A 21429-nucleotide genomic window follows, 5' to 3' on the forward strand; every position below is an offset into this window, starting at 1 on the left:
GTCTTTTGTGAGCACACGACAGAATTAATGCAGTTGGATACTGCTTTAACTGTCATGGCTCCATCCTATGGAATCTTGGGATTTGTAGTTTGTTGTGACACCAGAGCTCTCTTGCCAGAAAGGCTAAATATCTCACAGAACTACAAATTCAAGAATCCCATAGCATTGTGCTATGGCAGATAGGGTGGTGTCAAACAGCATTAATTCTGCAGTGCAGATGAATCCCATATAGGCAGATGTAGTTTCTAAGGTAGTCTGGCCCCCAACTGTTTAGCTGTTTTAACAGTAATTACTAGCAACTGAGATCATACCCAGGTTGGAATCAAAAAATGTGAAGCTTATACATCTAAGTCACATGATCCTGAAATCTGGCATTGATCAAAATGTTGGCAACCTCATGCATAGTACAGGATAAATTGCCTAATAGATGCAAGTTGCCATCTAGGATAACCACACTGTTATTCGCCATTAATGCTGCTAACACTGAAAGATCCCAAGAACCTTAAAGGTTTGCTAAAACACAGATTGAGAACTAAAACGTCTAAACTTCAAAGCAGCCAATACCTCAAGCTGAAGTCCAAGATCTCTTAAGGGCACAGTTTGGGGACAATTATTGTATACAATTGTAGTGTAAGTGAATAATTCAGACAGTTTTAGTAATAAAACATGTTATGTCTAAATAACAAATTTAACATGCACAAAATTAACTTGCTGCAAAATATTGTTCCCTTTTGGAGGAATCCCTTAGTGCTGCTTTGCAACACAAAACCCATTTGTTTGCTCCATTATTAAAGATCACATTTCATATTCAGTTGTGATTTAAATAATACTACTCTTTAGCTTTATAACACTTTTAATCAACTTTCCCTCTGTCCAATCATATTTACTTGTTTTTGACATCTGGTTCATATTGTGCCCTACTAAAGGAATCAGCAACTTGGTGCAAACAATTCTTCAGGATTACAGCTACCTTAATCCCTGATCATTGGGCAAGCAGCTGGGGCTAATGGGAATTATGGTCCAAAGCACCAGGTGGGCATCAGATTTTCTACTCAGCCCTAGAATGTAGGTTGTACGCACATAGGAATATGAGGGTGAGCATTCATGAATTGCAGTATATTATGCAAGTCATACTCCTAATGAAAAGACACAATTATAATGTTTTTGCAGCATATTAATTTCCACTAAAGCTATTCTAGAGGTCCCTTTTCAAGTGTCCACAGAGCGTCACATTTAAACAGTTGAATTGCCTCACCTAGAACCAGTAGAGATTGTTAATGTAAATGGCATTTTGGGATTATTTTCTTTAGGTCTAAATACTGTCTCATTTTTAAAAGACTCTTGTATGCAGGATCTAGGTCAGAGTCACAGAAAAGCTTCTCTGAAGAGATTGAACCAGCATGTCTCATGCTACCCTCTTGTCTACTCATCTCTGTTTCTTAAGTCTCATTTAGCTGTCTCTTCACCATCTTATTCTTGGTGGGGGGCATATGTGTCCTCAGTTTCATACCATTAGGGAAATAGATCTGCATGGGGAAGGGCTGTTTCTCCCTGGTGGCGCCACCAGTATAAGAAGTTCAGTATTTTTTGAAATTAAGAGGGAATTTGGCTCTGTTCTTGAAACTGTAGAGTTTTGAGGCTTGAGCTAGCTGTTGTACACACACCAAAAGCTAAGAAAATTTCCATAGTGATGGCTTGCTTCTCTAGCATTGTGGAAACTTTTCCAGAGATGCAAAATTAAAGGATGGATGAAAACCTCTGACTTCATGATGGCACAGCCACATCAGAACTTTGGTCAGTGTGTTATGTCACTCTGTCCTTTTGACCAAAATTAATAGGAGAAGGTTCAACTTTTTCCAAACTTTAAAATGAAAGGCTTGATACAGGTATGCAAATCTGACTTGATGCAGGTATGCAATTTGGCAAGAGTAAATGTATAAGAATCTTGTCAATACTACGTCGGATTAGGCTGCATGATTGTTCCCACTAGTTATAGCCAATGCAAATTTAGCATTGTTTACTGGGAATGGGGGAGTTGAGGAAACCTACAAATATACAATATCTGCCTGTGGGATCACAGACAGATATTGTATACAGTATTTGTTGTTTGCTTGTATATTTGTTGTTTGTTCTAAAAGTTGTGATCTCCACAACTTTAAGAACAAACAACAAAAAATGAACATTAAAAAAATGCTCTAAGAGTAACATCTTTTTACTGAGTTCTTACTTTAATTTACTGGATCTTAATTGGGCATAAGAAAGGATACAAACTCCTTCCACAGCTACTAGTTCTACTCAGTACAGCAGACCCTTGTTATCCTTTGGGGTTTTGTTCCAGGACCAGCCCCCCCTGGATACCAAAATGCATGGATGCTCATGTCTCAGCATATAGAATGGCATAGTAAAATGGTGTTCAATATATAAAATGGCAGAATCAAGGCTTGCTACATAGTTTTATTCTTTTTAAATATTTTCCTGACCTGGATGCTTGAATCCATGGATAAAGAATCCTTGGCTATGGAGAGCTGACTGTAATTTGTGCTGAACTTAATTATTTTTCCAAGGGATTTAAAATATCTGGAGGAGGGGGGCGCAAATGGGATTCTATGAGTTATCCTCCTGATAGTTTCCATTCACCTGTGACAGCTATAAACAAGCCTCTTTGGGGGTCCATGGCAGCATCTGCATTTAATTTTTTTCTTCTACATCCACAAATATTTACTTTCGTACAAATGTAAACATGGCACGTGAAAATGTTCCTTTCTCTTGGCATATAATGCTCCTTCAGGATTGGAAGTGGACTACACTTTCTTTACAATGAGCTGAAAGTAATATGAAGAAAGCATCATTTGTAGCCTGTGATGTACATATTAACCCTGTAATTTATTTTCATCAGTGTTTCAAACCCTCCTTATTTACTATAATTATCTCTACCTATTGCCTTAATCCTTCACTTTAATATTTAGTATATAATTAATGTTTACTTTCAATTTTCTTTTACACCTTCCTGAATAATAACCTGTCTGAATATGCATTTATCAGGGCTCTGGTTAATTGTTAAATGTATCACTGTACCACTGCAAAAGAGGTAAAGTAGGTCTTGGCAGTGGGAGTGGGATCTGAACAAGTTATTGCTGTGGAATTCAAGATACAGCCATGTTAGCCTGGATCAGTACGCAGAATCAGTCTATGAAGGTTATGCTACTCTCTTTCAATTAGACTCAAAGGTGCTGCAAGATACCTTTGTGTACCGTTATTGTTTTGGTTTACTTAAATCTTTTAAATGTGGTGTCAGCCCTCGAATTAGGTTACTCCACTGTTTTCTGCAAATAGTCCCTGAGGAGGATAATCTCTGAACATCCTGCTCCCCTTATGTATGTTACGTGCAGCCAAAGAGAGGCTGAATTTCTATTCACCAGCTTTGCCTTTTTGCCATCTATGTTGTCTTTAGCAATTCTGGTGACAAAAATAGTTCTGTTAGCAGCTCTGTAGGCCCTATGCGATGTGCCTCTCCCAGGCCTCCAAAAGGCACACACACACACACACACACATATATTAAAAATGGTTTATTTACTGGTATGGTGAGATCAGCCCCATATAAACAGAGTGTGCTCAGAAGAACCTACAGTAGATAGAAAAATATTTGGATCTGAAATGTTAAGGTTCACAGCAGGAGTACATGAATAATTTCATGTGAGTGGGAGGATGGATGGAAGGAAAGAGTGAAAATGTGATGGTTAAAACAGATGAAGGTGGCTTCTAGATCAAAGATTGGGATAATAGTTCTAAATAAACATATAATAGGGGTTATAATTTTCTAATTCCTGCCATTCTTTTTCACTAGTAGTCCTCTGAATTGTCCTCATTGCCTCAGAACGTACAGGAAGCCGTAGGTGCTATATGTGCTCCATTATGTGGAATGGGGCATTTCTCCCCTTAAAACGGCTGTGGTTCATCAAAGATGCTGAGTTAGTTCAAAAGGAACACCAAACCATGGTTAAATATTGCTTTGTGCAAGTCTTGATTTTGATGCCTCCCCCTGTGTGCTTCTGATGATTTCTTCTTTACAGTCGGCCCTCCCCATAGGCGGGCTTGCCTTTTGCAGCTTTGAGCTTATGCAGAAGGCAAGTCCCGGCAGAAATAATTGGGTGTGCACCCCGTACCGTGAGTGTGTGGCCCATTATTTTCAATGGGGCTTGAGCATACTTTTTCCCCATACGTGGGGTGTGTGTGTGTGCAGAACAGATCCTCCACATATGGGGAGGGCAGACTATGGTATAATTCAGTATTTCTCAGGATATGAAGTGCAGAAAATAGCTGCAGTTGTTTCTTTCTTTCCCTGAAACTCATTAGGAACTGGCAGCCAATGTTTGGAGGATCAGCACTGCTCCAAAGGCTACCATTTTGACTAGCAATGGTATAAACCACTTGTTCCCAAATTTTGGTCTACTAGGATTTTGGACTTCACCTCCCAGAGGCCCCAGACAAGTTTGGCCACCTGTCAGGAATTCTGGGAGCTGAAGTCCAAAACATCTGGAGGATCAAAGTTTGAGAATCACTGGTATCAACCATATAGTGCTGTTATTAGTGAAACCAGCACATTGTGGTTTCAAGATGTTTGCAGCCCTGGTATGGTGGGCAAGCTCAAACCACAACTACATTTTGCATTAAAGAGGAAGTAACTAAATCTGAGCATATTACAGAAGGGGTGGAGGCAGTATGTGAGCCTCATGCTTACTTATATGATGTCATACTGTGGATTGCTCTTCAATATGAACCATCTCACTAAAATGTTCTGTAGTTTATACAGGCTTTTGATACTATTATGCAACATAATGTTTATACTCTTAGAATCACATTCCTCTATTGAATACGAGATTATAGTATTAATGCTGTGTGAACCAGCTCACTGATATATTCCTGCACTGTAGTGTGTAAGGGCACAAGTTATGAATTGTACACTCCCGGCTTAAATTAGACATTCCTGGTTTAAATTTTAGTTTATGGAGAGTGTCTTTAGGCAAGCTGCAGTCTTTCATCCCCAGTTTCCAAACTGTGGTTTAGTACATAAAAGGGCAGGCTTGCCTTAAATGCTTTGTAGTTGCTCAGGTGACACACCCAAAAGTCTTGGAGAAGTATAATATAAACACAAAGTAATTGGTACAAAATCCATTCTGTGTTTGTTTTATTGTATATGTTTCATTTATTGTGGACCTCCCATGGTAGTTTTTCCAAAGAAAAACATACCTTTTGCTTTTAGACATATGTTTCATCTTTTTGTTTCAAAGAGGTTCATGTTAGATGTGGTATTCTCAAGGAACTAAACCAAGTCTACGAAAATTCATGCCACAACTTATTTTGCACAGCTAGTCTCATAGGTGCTACAAAATTACTTAGTGTATCTGATTATGCTGAAGTTAATACATCATGCATCCAGTGAAGTGAGAGCTAACCCACAGAAAACAAATAGCACAATAAAAGTGCTGGTCTTTAAGGCGCTACAGGATTCTCTGTCGTGTTTGCTGCAGCACACTAACATGGCAATCCCTTTGTAAATTGATTCTGTTCATGATGACGCAAAGAGGGAAAGCTGCAGTGCTACAGCATCCTTTTCATTGACTACAGCTTCTTTGTTTATATAGCTATATTATGACAACTTGGCATATATGTATATACTTAGCCTAAAATAGTACATACAGGTTGACACACATAGGCATTACTTTCTAATTTCTGCTGACATACTATATGTTGTTTCATCAGATACTGGATTAACCAAAGGCTTTTTATAAATATCCTGCTTATTTGTACTGAGTCTGTCTGAATGAAGTGTAGTTGAATTGTTTCAATTAAGGGTTAGCTGAAATTTTCAAAAGGTCTTTCATTTTACTGGAATGTTTATAACAACAACAACAACAATCTTTGGGAAGCATTCGCTTTTTAAAATTACAGAAAGACTCTAAGCCAATGGCATTTAGCCTGAGCAAAATAGCAACTTCTGCCTCTTTAAATGGATTCAGTGAGCTCCTCTCACTGAGCTAGTAAATGCCACTGACACACACAAAAACTTAAGCTAATTAATCATGTCTCCATTGAAGTAATGCTGCAGGGGAGCTATTATTAAATGGCAGTTAGCACAAAAGAAGAGAACTACCCTGTTCCCAAGAGATTTTCCCATGCTGACCAATCAGAAACTAGCACACACATGTCAAAGCTTTCTCTTCTGCTTTTATACATTTTGTCTGCATTGTGATTGGTTCCTATCTGAGGTTTATGGGAGGGATTATTTGACACTGGTTGTAGCCTTCTTGCAGATCCTTGTTTGGTGGTCTGTTGATAGAACAAGTCTCTTCCAGCAGCTGAGCATCTTGACATACATAATTCATCAAGTCATGGTGTTCTGGAAATATGCAGATATCTTCCTGCTCTTCAGATTTCTTTTCAGATCCTGCAGTATATCTTTCCAATCAGCTCCTTGAATTCTACAGCATTTTGGAATTTTGCAAATGGCTCTTATATAATCTGAAGATCCCCACAACTGGAGTAGCAGTTAGACGTTCTTTTGTGTACCTACTTGTAGGGAATATATAGATCAGCACGACTAAGATACAAAATTCAGTTAAAAGAATCCAGGATTCTTCCCCCCCCCCCCCCCCCCAAATATCTCCGTTAGAGCTAAAGGACTGAAAAATTCTGTCATAAATTGATCACACTAAAGAAAATCAAAAATGCCCGAAGCAAACTATTTACTTTCAGTGTCTTGGGGCTACATAAAGGTAGGAATGTTTTGGGTTTGTTTTTCCATTTAAATTGTGTGTTAATTTCATGTAACTATTAATAATGAGCTGGTATAATTGCAGATCCAGATGTCAGAAATGAGTAAATAATTCGTATGCTGGTCTGTTGTCTTATGAACGAAGGGTTGTATTGGTATATTAAAATAACTTGTAATGTGTAATTGGCCGGAATGTGGGTGTATGCTGTCCATTTTATGTCTAAATGTGCCTGTAACATTGCTGCATTATGGTGAAGATAAAGCTGTAGTCTTGTAAGCAAGGAGAGCTTAGATAAGGAGTATATAGAACAGTCATGACTGAAAGAAACATACGTTCAAGATTTCAGTTAATAAGGTTTTTTAAAATAACATTTTCAGTTTTCCTCTGTGTGGTGCACAGCTTACATTGATTAAAGCCTTCTCCAAAATATTGTGTGGCTGTAAATGGTCTTCTCCTTGAGTGCTGGTGCCAAAAATCAACCTTGATTTATAAGGCTTTTGTGAAATAAAATCAGAATAGTGTCTGTTTGGTTATACTGAGCTGTGTATATTGTATATACAGTGCTGAGTAAGTCTGGTGCACAACTGTGTACTACTTTCTCCCCTCTTGGCTGGTAATTAATTATACACCTACATTTTTAAATGATCTCCATCTCCTTATATTCATGTGCTAATTTGCTTAATACTGGCTTTAAATTATCTTAAGGATAAAAATTAAATAGAATGTGTTTGTTGGATGGTGTCTGGCAACCCCTTTCCCTCATCTCAAATCTTAGAAGATAATCACTACTTTGGCACATAGCCTGTACAGCTTTGATCTGGGAAAGGGTGAAGAAACATGACTCTACAAATGATGATGAATTACAACTCCTATCATACAACTCCTATCTCACCATTGGCTGTTCTGGTTGGGACTTACAGAGTAATGTCAATGGCATGTAGGGGGCCAGAGTTTCATCTCTAGTGTAGGAAACAGTTGTGGATGGCAGCCAACAAGTAGGCTGCTGGCGTGTATAAGAGTCATTTATTTAGAGCATTAAGTTCATATACTTATTGCTAATTAAATTTTAACAAATGTAATAAGAGCCTTAACAAATGACATATGACAATAAATGCTTTCAGCAGTGTACAGGCATGTTAGTGTGTTCTTGTTAATAATGTTACTGTTTTTTAAAATAATCAGTGTCAGTTCCATAATCGCTGTGGAGACAGGGGTATCCTTTTCTGGTCTCAGCTTATTCAGTAAATCCTACCCTGCAAACATTGTAAACATTTACATCAGGACAGGCAAAATCCCTTTCTATATTCTCATTTAAAATACTTTCCCCTGAAAGACTTGCAACTGAAATATCTGTTTTTCCAAAGCTGAAAAGTTTGTTTATGAATTGGTTGCTCTGGTGTAAATTAGTCATTTTGATGCAGCAATTAAAAAGAACATACAATATTATAAATAACACTAGAGACCAAATGTTTTCCTTCAAATGTCTTTTTAAAAAAATCCAAAGAAAATGTCCCAGACTATATTGCAGTATTACTTCAGCCATCCAACTTTTATTGGATTCCTACATACGTATGTAAGTGGTTGTCTAAAGATACTGCACAACTACAGGTTCAAAGAAAATGCACACTGCAGGGTTGTTAGTGGCAGGGCAATACTTGGAAGGAACAGTGAGAAATGGATAGGGATTGATAGAGCAAAGCTGAATTTGCAAACAGGGATAGGTTTAGCTCAGCAGATGTACCTTTACATGCAGATCATGTTATACTGTATCTATCCCCTGTCCCTTTTCCTTGTCTGTAGATTGAAACATTATAAGAAAAGCAGGCATGGTAGAAAGATGGCAGTGTCATAACTGTGTCATAGAGATGCTTCTCTTCTACCTTTTGACTGTATGGAACAGAACCACATCAATAACAACCGTCTCTTAGCACCGAGAGTAATCCTTGAAGACTAGCATTAACAAGAAGGATTATGAACAACCTTCTCAACCAAAGACCAACATGAAGAGATATTGTGCTGCCCAGGCCAGAATACCTGGACTCTACGAATATATAGAGTAGTGATGCCTTATCAGATTTTTTGACTGATGTATTGCAAGAATCTCAGATGGAGTTGTTGGGTGGGAGGGAAGGTCATTGTAAAACTCTGGTATACATCCCTGTGTTGACACAATCGTTTTGCATTTAGGTAGTAGTGAGATTTAGGGTTGGGTTTAGGACCAGCATCAGGAGCTGGCATTAGGAACACAGGAGCCTTTTTTATTCTGAATCAGAGTGCTGGACCTTCTTGCCCGGTAGCATCATTTCTGACTGCCAACAGCTCTCCAAGTGCCAAGCAGGATACATACTTAGTCCTGGTATTCCTTGCAATCACTGGTATTCCCTTTGTGTATTTTACAAATACTAAGTGGGTCTGACCCCACTTAACTTCCAAATGAGAAGAGAAGAGGTATGTTTAGTGTGGCATGATGTTGGGAATGTCACAGCTAGGGTGGGGATTGTTACTTTTTGAGGTACATTTCTCAGAACCTTTGCCAGCACATGCTGGCTAGGAGATTTTGGGGGCTGTAATCCAAAAAAAATAATAGTCCCAAGTGTGGTCCCCTATACCCCAGCTCTATGCTAAGACTGATTGCTAATGCATGTCTTGAGTTGGCTTCTTAGTGTATGTGTGATCAGCACTACAGTAGCCCTGGTACCTGGATCTAGTTACCTTTTATATTTCTGCCAATGCTTCTGATGTGGCATAATTCTAGGGCATTGTGGGGATAGTAGCTGAATGTAGCAACCCAGTGGTACTGAGATTGCTGCCATAACACACAGATATCACCACCAGGGCCCACTGAGAATGGAATGGCCTGACTGGATAATTACCATTGCACTTTGGCACTGGTCTTGTTGTGCGGAGGGGGGTATCCTTTCCCCTGTGACCACCTGAAAAGATAAAGAGAGTTAGCGCTCTCTTCACCCTAAGGCAGTAAATGGCTTGAGAGATAGTGGGCCTATCTCTGAACCAACCAACCCCCTACTTCACTTGCTGCAGAGTTGGAATGAGGGGATCCATCTTCTTCCTTGTGAATACAGTTGAGGGCTCCTGGGGTGTGGATCCTTCAATATTTGGGAAGAAATAAGCCATGCTCACTTTTTCAGCCTATGCACTTACCAGTAGACATATAGAAAACATATATGCTCACCTCTGCTTACATTTAGTACCTGTTCACTGCTCTCATCTGCTGGGAATAGTTTGTCAGTAGCAAAGAGGAAATGAGCATGTGCTGACATTTGTGTGAGAAAAGTCTTGAGGCGGAGGAGTGGCTTGGAAGGATTTGGAGAAGAGGAGAGCCATTCTGACTCCCCTACATTATCTTGCATTCATCCCCTTTACAGGAAAATACTAGGGATCCTAACCATAGTCTAATTTCTCTTCACAAAACAGTTCCAGGTGAGGGTCAGCACATGCATGCTTCTTGCTAGGGCCCATGATAAGAGTATTCCTCTTCTGACCATTTGTATACAGAGGACCTTCTTCAGGGAAAAAATGCATGTTTAGTAAAATGTTGTAAGCACCTAAAGCAAAAGTGAGAATTTACTGTTCTCCAAATGTTGTTAGAGTCTTAACTGATTTGTTGCAATAACCTGTGAGAAAAATGGTTAACAAATGGGTGTAGTAGCTGCATTAAGATGAGACAACATACTTAATGCAGAGTTCTTCACTGTAGGTCATTTTATCTCTTCATTCTACACTGACATCTTTTTTCCGGACATGTCTTAAATCGCTTTTAATTTCACTTTTGTTACTCGTGTTATCTGTTTGTTCTTGAGCTGAAAAAGAATGTGGATAGAGGCATTTGTAATGCAAATGTGTATCTTGCCCAGTGCAGGTTTTATATCCAAAATATGATTGAAGTAAGACCTCTTCTAAGCATTATGCAGGAGAACAGGCTGCTTCCTTAAGAGCCAGGTGGAATCCAGTGGCATGAATAACTCTTTAACATGGAATCTGATTTCTGTCTTTTGCTCTATATGAAAAATTAAGAGAATTATTAATTAAAAATGTACATTTTCCTAATCTAGTAAATATGAACTGTGAATCTTTTTCTGGAGTCTTTACACACTTCTAGTTATGCTTCCCAGCTCATAGCCTTCTACCTTGGGGCCCTATGTTTTTTTCAGAAAGTACAAGGGGTTTGGACTTATTACTCCTTCCCCACAAAGATCACCAGAAATTATTAATGCTGCAGCTTCAAATCCGAAAAAGGGCAGGAAACAGGTGATAACACTACTACACTGTACATGCCTGTTCTTTAGTTTTTTTCAAACCTAAAACTCTTAAAACTAGTGTAGCATTCCATTGGATTGTTCAGGGTTTGCATAGACAACTTATGACAGTTGCATGTGCCCATATAGCTGTTTTTGTGACTATTGAAATATGGTGGTTCAGCAGTAAAACACTGAGCTGTATGGGTGTAAAACAAAAACTACACTTCCAGAAATGCAGTTCTCCTTTAAAACATATTTTGCACCCCAGCATATCTTATTTTAAGGCAGAAGTGGGCAAAGTTTATGCTGCAGGACACGTGTGTGCTTTCCCAGCTGTCTTTTGAGAAACGTGTTGACAGTCTTCAAAATTTCATAAATACTGTATGTACAGAATAGGGTAATAAAATCAAGTATTATGTACAAATTAGATAGGCAGAACAACGTAGCAGTACCAAATATTTGAAGGAAATGATACTGTCACTTGATAATTGGAATAGGTGATTCCATCTCCATTTTCATGATCTTAGTAAAATGAGTGGGTTTTGTTTTCCTTACACACTCCTTATTTTGTATTTACAAGTGCTCAGGCTCCCATAGCAGCTGGATTTTTTAAAACAACAACAACAACAACATATTTTTAAAACAGTGTGTGGTTGAATTTAGATACACAGATGGTACTGTTAGTGAGTAAGTAAGAGCAGTTGACCTTTTACTTATGCCTTCCTACAAGGAGGCTTGAAATTGTTCAGGTGGGTTGAATTTTTCCTGTTCAGGTAAAACTTGTATGCATCATGTGAAAATGAGAAACATGTTTTGGGAATATGATAACTCAAGAAAATGGTTGTTTTCTTCTGTAGAACAAAGGTGGGATGTGGGTATATATCAGAAACATCTCAGTGATTCATTTTTTCCTAATTATTTGATGAGAACAGTGAAATTGATCTGTACTCATGCCTACAATCGGTTTCTGATGCTTTTTTGTAGGTTTTTCGGGCTATGTGGCATTTTCTGATGCATTTATGTAAAATTGTGTAAGAATAATACATTTGATGAGACTATTTTGACTTTTTCCCTGAAAATCTGGTTTTACCATTATCATACTGTTAAACTGAAGTGCTTACTGAATTTTGAAATGTGATTCTGACCATTTAAAAACTTGAATTCTCTTAGATGAAGGTATGCATTTTTCAGCCATTGACATATGTTTCTCTTCTCTTTTCAGTTCAAAAGAATGCTCAATCGAGAGCTAACCCACTTATCTGAAATGAGCCGATCGGGGAATCAGGTCTCTGAATATATATCTAACACATTTTTAGGTAAGCTTTGTGCTTTTTCCTGTTTTTTCCTTCCTACACATTACTCATCATGGAAAGGTTAGAGGAACACATCTTATTTTCCTACCATGTGTTTTGTCTGGATTATGAAATAAATTTGTTTCATCTGAGGTAACTTTAATACAGCATATTCCAAGTTCTCTAAAACAAAAACAAAGAAGAAAAAACAGGACATGTTAATTGTTGTGACCTCTAAAAGAGTGGATTAATTGAAGTTTTGTTGCTAATGCCCATTTTCAGAGCTTATCCTATAAAGATCCTTATGCCATCCTGATCATTCCATCTATTTTCAGTACTCAGGTGCAAGAAACATTGCTAATATTGCCAGGACAGCATTGTTCACATGTAGAAGGTGTCAATTCAAGTCTTATTGAATTTTATGAAGTTCTCTTCTCAATAATCTGAGTAGGATTTCATTCGCCAATACATGCAGGCAAATACTGTAAGGTTTGTTTGTTGATAATCCTAATTCTCATAGCTGTAGGGACATGCTGATTTCAGTAAGTGGTTTCTCTGTCCATAAGTGAGAAATGCTGCCACATCAAGCAAAACTCAGACTGTGTTGAACACTTACATACCACAGATACCAGCTTGTGTTGTTGCAGCAGATTGCTCTGTGGCACCAGAAACTTCATGCAACACATACACTTAGGGGCACTTACAGTTTGGAGCATTGAAATCACCCTGAGAGAAGTGCAATTACTTGCTTTAAGCCTCTAGAAATAATAGAATCACTTGTGTAGATTTGTTCTTCCAAACAGAGAGAAGTGGAACAACTAGTGCAACAGATTTAGGCCAGCATAATGACACAGTTGGATCCTGGTCTTACATTCCATCCCAACATGTTTCTTTGGCTTGCAACCTTAATCTTCTGGCTGTCATTTTCTCTGTGATGATGAGAAGGACTGATACATCTACATCCATGAAAGTTGCTTTTGGAGAATATCTTCAGCCAAAAATTACTTAATGTGGAGGAAGTTTGAAAATACAATATGGAATAGTTTTTAGAAGTTGGACTGTGGTTTGTTGTTTTAAAGTACAAATTGATGTGCATCATGGATAAATGTTGCAGACATTGCATTGCATCAAGTGGTGGCTTTGCACTATCAAAAGAACTGATTACCTTTCTACAAAGTAGGGCACTATATTTTCACCAGTTCCCATTACATACTGTACCTGTACCATATTCCATGCTTCTCTGGACAATCCCCCAGCCCTCATAATCACCTTCTGGAGAGTGAGCCCAGAGGCTATTATGGATAGTTGACATAGCTGAAAACCTCAGAGACAGCCATTCACGAACAATAATATATTCATAATTTCTGATTTATACCATTGCTGCTAATTTGGCATTCTGGTAAATGAAGCATGGGTATCTAGCTGTATTACACAATTCAGAAAGCACAAATTTATACTCATACCATGTTCTCCAAAAGGAAAGTGAATTTGATCCAAAATTTTACTGAGGGCTAATTCAGCACCAGATACTAGATTTGTTACTGTCCTGCTAGCATGGCAGCATAAACCACTTCCATGGCCTCATTGTGCCATGGAAAGACACATAGAAATAGATGTCCCTTGCTGGTGCTGACAGTTGCTAACTTAGAATTCTGTCAGTGGCTATTGTGAAAGCAGGAGTAAGTTGAAGAGAATCTTACTACTGATACTTTTATTGTATTAAGTCCTATTCAGCCATTGCACATATTGGTTACAAAAATACATGACTAGGGGCATGCATTAGCCCCACTAACCTCTGCTGCTTTGCTAACATGAAGAATTACAACTACACTGAAGCCAGTAGCCTTTGGTAAGTGTAGAGGCCCTCAGCTCAGTTCCCAAGCCCAATTTTCCAGGATTCGGACTTGCATGAAGATACAAGAGGCTCTCTGATATAGATTTGTTGTTTTCCATGTTAGTCGCAAGTCAGAAGGAACAAGGGTAATGCTTTCCCTTCCTCTTATGTTTGTATATCTGTATGTGCCTTCAGGTCGCCTGTTGACTTACAGTGCTCCCATTAATTTCTTAGGGTTTTCTTAGGCAAGGAATACTCAGAACTGGTTTTGCCAGTTCCTTCCTCTGAAATACAGCCTACAGCCCCTTTTATTCATTTATGAGCTCCTATCCCAGTATGAACCAGAGCTGACCCTTTTTACATAACTCTTAATCGTGCTAGTATTTGTCCTGTTCATGCTATAGTTTCTCTTTTACTATTTCATCTAGATGCACTTGAAATAAAATCCACATCCCTCTCATTTGCTAGTGGATAAGGTATAAAAATTCATGACTTTATGAATCCTGACAAGGGTTATCAACTTAGTTTCAGAAACTGGGGTGGGGAGAAAGGTTGAAGTAAGATTGCCTGCAGAGATGACCCACTTAAAAGAATTTTCTCGCTCTAGCTCACTAAAGAAGCTCAGAATTTAGTTATCTATCTCTGTTTCTATGTGAAGGGTGAAAATAAATAAAAAACAAACCCTAAGGAAATATATTCCCCTTTAGACTATAATCAAGCCTATCCTGTAAACAGGGCTGATTCACGCCACATCAGGCAAACTCAGACCAATTCATTTTAAAGATCTTTGGGGATCATTAATAGATGTGGGGCTCAAGCCTTAAATCTAACCCAAATGATCATGCCATTGTACCATGTGAGAATACAAGTGAAGGAGTCAGTTATTGGAAAGCACCACCACAATGCCAAAAGCTAGCCACTACCTGACAGGTGAGTGCAATCAGGGATAGTGATTTGATTGAGGGTGCTGAACAAACAACTGTTTCGATTCCTTTTGCAGTGATGGAATCAGGCAAAGGACCCATTCCCCAAAATCTTGACTACTGACTTTTGGAGCAAACAAAATTTGTTTGCATGGCATAAGGAGCCCTGGTGGCGCAGTGGTTAAATGCCCGTTCTGCAGCCACTCACTCACAAACTATAAGGTTGCGAGTTCAATACTAGCAAAAGGGCTCAAGATCGACTCGGGCTTGCATCCTTCTGAGGTCGCTAAAATGAGAACCCAGATTGTTGGAGGCATTTAGCTTACACCTTGTAAACTGCTTAGGGAGTGCTTAAGTGTGCTGATAAGCAGTATAGAAATGTACCTGCTATTGCTATTTTGCAACTTCATCTTCACAGCAGTCATGTAAAAAGTCGATTGAATTGGACTCAAGTCACTTTAATGACTTGACTTGGATTTGACTCAGCAATAAATGACACACTGACTCAGCTCACAACTTGTATACTGTAATTTAGTTACTGACTTGAAGGCCTAAATTCATCTAGAAACATTAATGAACAAAAAAACAGCTTTTATCCTTTGAACAAGGCTTTTGTCTCACTGCTTTTTGCCTGCCATGGCACAAATGGTACTTTATGTTTGCTGTACAGCATGCCCGTGCTTCCTGTGGACCCTCATTTCAAGCCAGTAGCCTAACACACTTGCTGGTCCCCTCTAAGAAACATGCCCCATGCTGTGGGGAGCAAGTCTTGCCTGCTGCTCTTAGGAAAAGCTTTAGAAGGCTCTTTCAGTGTGCAGCAAGGACAGGCTGCTGGGCAGACCTTATTTTTCTAAAATGAAATTTTGATAAATTGCCTATGATAATTTAATTGTTCCCCTAACTTTGTGCACATCTTGATTTTCTGTTATTGAAACATCATACAGAGCCCACCACCATCTCGTTTTTTTTCTGTTAAAGTTGGCTCCTAGACTTGAGACTTGACTTGAGATCTGAAAGCAGAGACTTGAGAATTGGCCTGAGACTTGGAATAAGAGACTTGAATATATCACTGCTTCGTAACCTGAGCAGAAACACTTTTAATCATATTTTGTTCATTTCCCAGTTTCAAGTATAGTTAGACAGCTTGAAAAATGGATGTAATAAGACCCACTGAATGAGTGTGCAGTATTTTTTTAAAGAAATTATTTTGTGCATGGGAAGCAAGGGCAGGAGACTTTCAGCGTTGAAAAATGCACACAGCACTAATAGTGTTAGCTGCTTGCTTTGAACAAAACCTTAGGAAATCCCTTGGAATTCCATGTCCCATCTAAAATCTTCCAAAATCTTTCCTTTCACTTGAGTTCGTCTGACAACTTTAAAGTCCTCCCTTTTGATGGTTCTAAACTTTGTGCATATGACTGAAGCCATAAATATCAAGGAGCACATACGAGTCATTATGCTTCAGCTACTGTTGGTTTTCTCCAGTTCAAGCGTTCTTTCCATCCTCCCTGTTTTCTTTAATTGGTGATCAGGGGGAAGCAAGAAAAGAATTGGAGGGTTTGAATGCCTCTGGCTGAAAGTTGGTGACATTTTCACTTGTTTGCAGTGATCTGTTCTAGATTCTTTGCTGTTTCCAGTAATTACTAGTCTGTTCTGGGAGGGGGGGGGAGTGTACTGAATAAAACAGAGATAAAGGTGAAGTGCTACAGATCTCTCACCCTTTAAAAAAATGATATATACAGTAGTGGTATATAAAGAAGTGTATTCTTAGATGTTTTTGATGTGCACCATGATCTTTGTTTGTGGCAAGGTTGTGTGTGTGTGTGTGTGTGTGTGTGTGTGTGTGTGTAAATTAAGAAAATTCCAGAACAGCCATTTTGATGATGTTTTGGGCTTTAGTTCCTACACTCTCTGACCATTAGCCAAACTGACTGGGGCTTCTGTGATCTGAAGTCCAAAACACCTGGAGGACCTATGTTTGAGAATCACTCAGCTATTTGATTTCTGTATTGTCCATCATTTGTTGGTTTAGTTGCCTTAAAAATGTGTTTGCAATAAACAAACGGTTGGGCTCATAACATTTGAAAATCCTCTTTCCTGCTCCATTTCTTGATCCTAGGCCAAATTGTCCTATGTTCGGTCCTTCTCTGTTTCCTACTTTGGATCACCTATGACTATCAATTTGTCTTATGTGATCAGTTTCTTTCTGGATGCCAGCACAGAATCTTTTAAATTCCTCCCCTTCTACCCCTGTAGCTGGAGCATAAACTTGGATTGTGGTTATACTATGTAGTCTCATTGATACTATTCTGTAAGACTTTATATTATAATCCTTGAGTGTTTTACACTCACCTTTTTATTAATGCCACCCCCTTCTTCGTAAACTGCTGTTTCGAGAGTAAAACTCTATGCAATTATCGGATTATCTATCATTCAGATGTGCTAAAAATGGAGAATAATTAAGAATATAAATATATTTGTCTTTGTTCAGGCAGCACTTTCCATAAAATAATTGTTATGCCAGTCATCTTTCAGGAAGAACATTCCATTGTCTCATGCTGCATATTAAAAGGCTTGTTGAAATACTCCTGAGTTTTCATGGGTTCTTATATTCTATCACTCTCTTTTAACTAAAAAGAGGGAAAAATAATTTCTCCTTTAATTCTCTCTTCATTCACTGCATTACCTCTGTCTGGAATTGTTCAGGACAGGAATGGTTCTTGAAGATTTGTTTGAGAAAGTGATATGGGGTAAAATCTTGACTCATAAATAAATCTGAGTCATTGATGTATATTCTATCAGGTGATATTTTCATTTTGTTATAATAAAATGCATGTACATGCCCAAATCTTGTTTCATACAGTATTTCTATAAATGACATTAAACTAAACTATTAGGCATCTATCCTAATTCTGTCACACTGCAGCAACACAAATACTGGTTTGCTGTCCTACATCTGAAGCAACATCCATTATCTGGCACTGGAAAGGAGACTATTTAGTTCTGTCTGAAAGCCATTTTCCAGTCTGTTCTTGCAACCTTAACGTCCAAATGTTTGGCGTGAATACCTAAAATAAAACAATTAATCCTTGTTGCCTCATCTCATGTACAGTGTTCAGAGACAGTGCTAGTATGATAGGTTGGATTTTGGAAATGGGTTCAAATCCATACTCAGATCTGATAATAATCAGTGGCTTCTCAGCTCAGGCCACCTCAGAATATTGTTAGAAGTAAAAATATAGTAATATTATAAATCTTGAGCACTTGAGATCAATCAAGAAATAAATACTTTTTAAAAAGCATTAGTAATGTTCAGAATATTTTGTTGTTTTCATATATTGTTTTTATGCTGTATGTCATTTTAATGTTGTAAATCGCCCGAATTGGTTCACCACAGGGCGGTATATAAATAAAAATTTATTATTTTATATTGTTGTTCCTGCCGTCGTCATTTTCAACTTAAAGTAACCTATCACGAGGTTTTCTTGGCAAGATTTATCCAGATGGGTGTCTGCCTTTGCCTTCCTCTGAGGCTGTTGAGAGAGTGTTATGTGTCCCAGGTTCCCAGTGGGTTTCAGTGGCCAAGCAGAGATTTAAACCCTAGTCTCCAGAGTCATAGTCCAATGCTCACACAACTACACCATCAATTTTAGTGTTTTATATAGTGTCCTTTGGAATGGAACTTGAGTTTTCATGCTATCCTTACATTGCCATTACCATACAAAGAAGCTGTACCACAGTACTTCTGTTATTTTACATAAGACGAATATTGTTTTATAAAATAAAAACAATATAAGGTACCTCATGTTAAACTCACCTGGAAATTGATTTAGATGTTGACTGTCAAAGGTCAGTTCCAAAATAATACTCTTTTATTGTTTTATATCAATAAATAAATATACATTATTTTAGATAAATAATAGCTGGAATTCACCACTCTGTGTGGAAATTACTTTTCCCTTGCCAAAGGTAAATTTAAATTCAGAGTGAGTGGTCTGTTTAAAGCTGTGGAAAACCCATGGCTAAGTGTGGATTTGAAGCGAGATTTTTATCTAGCCAACAGCTTTTGGTTCTCCCACTGACCCACCCACCCTTATTTTAACTAAATTAATTTCAGGGATATTTGGTGGGAAAGCTGTATAAGATTTGAGACTGATTTTCCCCCCACAGGATAGGTCTAGTATACAGGACAATAATAGATTTTCTTTATCTCCTTTTTAAGACAAACAGCATGAAGTGGAAATCCCATCCCCAACACAGAAGGAGAAAGAGAAGAAGAAACGACCTATGTCTCAGATCAGTGGGGTGAAGAAACTGATGCATAGTTCCAGTTTAACCAATTCTAGCATCCCCAAATTTGGAGTCAAAACTGACCAAGAAGATATTCTGGCCAAGGTAAGAGCCATGAAGCTCTCAGCCAGCTGTTCACATATTTCAGAAGCTTGTCATAAAATGCATGAGATCACAGTCACAGCTTCTAGTATAGTTGTTGTAAGGAGAGCAGTTGTTAAAACTGCATTTGTGGCAAAGCAAAATAATACCACCCTGAGCATACTTGACATCAGAAACTAAGCAAGTCAGGTATGGTTCAGAAATGGGTGGAAGCCCACCAAGGAATATTAGCTATCTCCAAGTAGGACTAGGAAGGAATTCTGTCTGGAACCTTGGAGTTGACAATACTTAGCTTGACGGACCAGTGATCTGGCTCAGTATAAGCCAGATTTCTGTCTTCCAAAAAGGGAATTGGAAAACATATTGTGAGAAATTTCACTTCTGTTCATGCAGATTCCTCTTAGTAGTTGTCCTTTAAAGGAAGACATTTCCTTCCTGTTTAATCTCTGGAAGATTAGGTTTTGAACCAATTCTGAATATGAATTAGTTTAAGTAGTAACAGTCTGTTATTGTTATTTCACATAAGACTGCTTTGAAAACGTGATGATGAATACTTTTTCTGTTTGATTTCATATTAGGAACTAGAAGATGTAAATAAATGGGGCCTCCAGGTGTTTAAGATTGCTGAAATATCTGGGAACCGACCTTTGACAGTCATCATGTACACCATTTTCCAGGTAAGTTTAAAAGGAAGTAGCTTTTCAGTTTTGCTTTTCAGCGTTTCTTGCCTATGTTTTAAGCGTATTTCTTTCTCTTTATCTTAACTGCAGGAGCGGGACTTATTAAAAACATTTAAAATTCCACCAGACATGTTAATAACTTATTTGATGACACTGGAAGACCATTATCATGCAGATGTGGCATATCATAACAACATACATGCTGCAGATGTTGTACAGTCTACACACGTACTGTTGTCAACCCCAGCTTTGGAAGTAGGTCTCACAGTATGGCAAAGAAAACAAACACAAACCTGTAGCATAAACTACACAGCCAGGAAATGGCAGAAATTTAGTGGTTAAATATAGATGTTCAGATTTTAGCTATGAAATGCTGAAGGTATATTTTACATCTATTTTAGGCCTGTTACAGACAGCCAAAATAAAGCTGCTTCGAGTGACAGTGGAGGTATGGTGTTTCAATGATGCAGCCCTAAGGACTGGAGTGTGGCTTTGGTGCGGCTTCTGGACTCTTAGGATGCATGCATCATTGAAACACCATACCTCCACTGTCACTCGAAGCAGCTTTATTTTGGCTGTCTGTAACAGGCCTTAGTCAAGCTATTAATGCATAGTAATTTTAATTTATTATTGTGATACCCTTACTCATTTTTATTCCAGTATAGACAGAAAAAAATATGAATTTACCAGTGCTTTGCATGGTTCATATTTGTTCAATTTGTTTCCTTAGCCATCACATTTTTATAAATCTTGAAAAACTCAAAAACTAATATATGGTAGCTACATTTTACTTCCAACATAACTTTGTATAACAACAAAACTAAAGTGAACATTGGAGTGCCTCTGGGTAAACTGTACTGATAAAGTTTTTTGTAAATATAAATATTTGAAAAGGAGAAGTTCAGTTTTAAAAAAAATAAACATTAAACACCTTTATATACTGAAACAAAGATTAATAAAGTAGGAAAAACTTTCTCTGGTTTAGCTTCATTTTGAAAAACAGGAAGAAAGTTCTGTTTAAAAAAAAGAGTAAATGACAGATTAAATTATATTGTAGTCATGCCTGTACATGCTTCACTTATGCTCTGAGAACAGATAGGAAAGTATTCTTGACCAGGAAACAAATTCCTTTGCTAAAGGAATAAAAGCATGTATAACTAAAGCTGATGTTTAGGATTTAGCTTCTGTTTGAGGCTTAGTTTTTGAAATTGCTGGTTATAGATAGAGAAATACTTTCACTTGTGAGGGAAAAAATAGCTCCTGGCTTCTAACTATG

The 21429-nt window shown here is 38.0% G+C and overlaps 1 protein-coding gene across 6 annotated transcripts in view; it reads left to right on the top strand.

Moving 5' to 3' along the window:
• The window catches only part of LOC149324013 (3',5'-cyclic-AMP phosphodiesterase 4D), a 534014-nt gene that overhangs the window by 499584 nt on the left and 13001 nt on the right, over nt 1-21429 (top strand). For 5 of the 6 annotated variants that reach the window (XM_089495362.1, XM_089495382.1, XM_089495369.1 and 2 more), the window contains exons 7-10: nt 12255-12348; nt 19304-19476; nt 20052-20150; nt 20244-20408. In XM_089495362.1, coding sequence (XP_089351488.1) covers nt 12255-12348; nt 19304-19476; nt 20052-20150; nt 20244-20408 — 531 coding nt within the window. Of the gene's footprint in view, nt 1-6627; nt 6774-12254; nt 12349-19303; nt 19477-20051; nt 20151-20243; nt 20409-21429 lie in introns of those variants that run through there. The other variant, XM_089495398.1, reaches the window with a different exon arrangement.

This window comes from Sceloporus occidentalis, unplaced genomic scaffold (genome assembly GCF_023333645.1).
Source record: "Sceloporus occidentalis isolate IW3139 unplaced genomic scaffold, rSceOcc1.0.p SCAF_1, whole genome shotgun sequence".
NCBI classification, from domain to species: domain Eukaryota; kingdom Metazoa; phylum Chordata; class Lepidosauria; order Squamata; family Phrynosomatidae; genus Sceloporus; species Sceloporus occidentalis.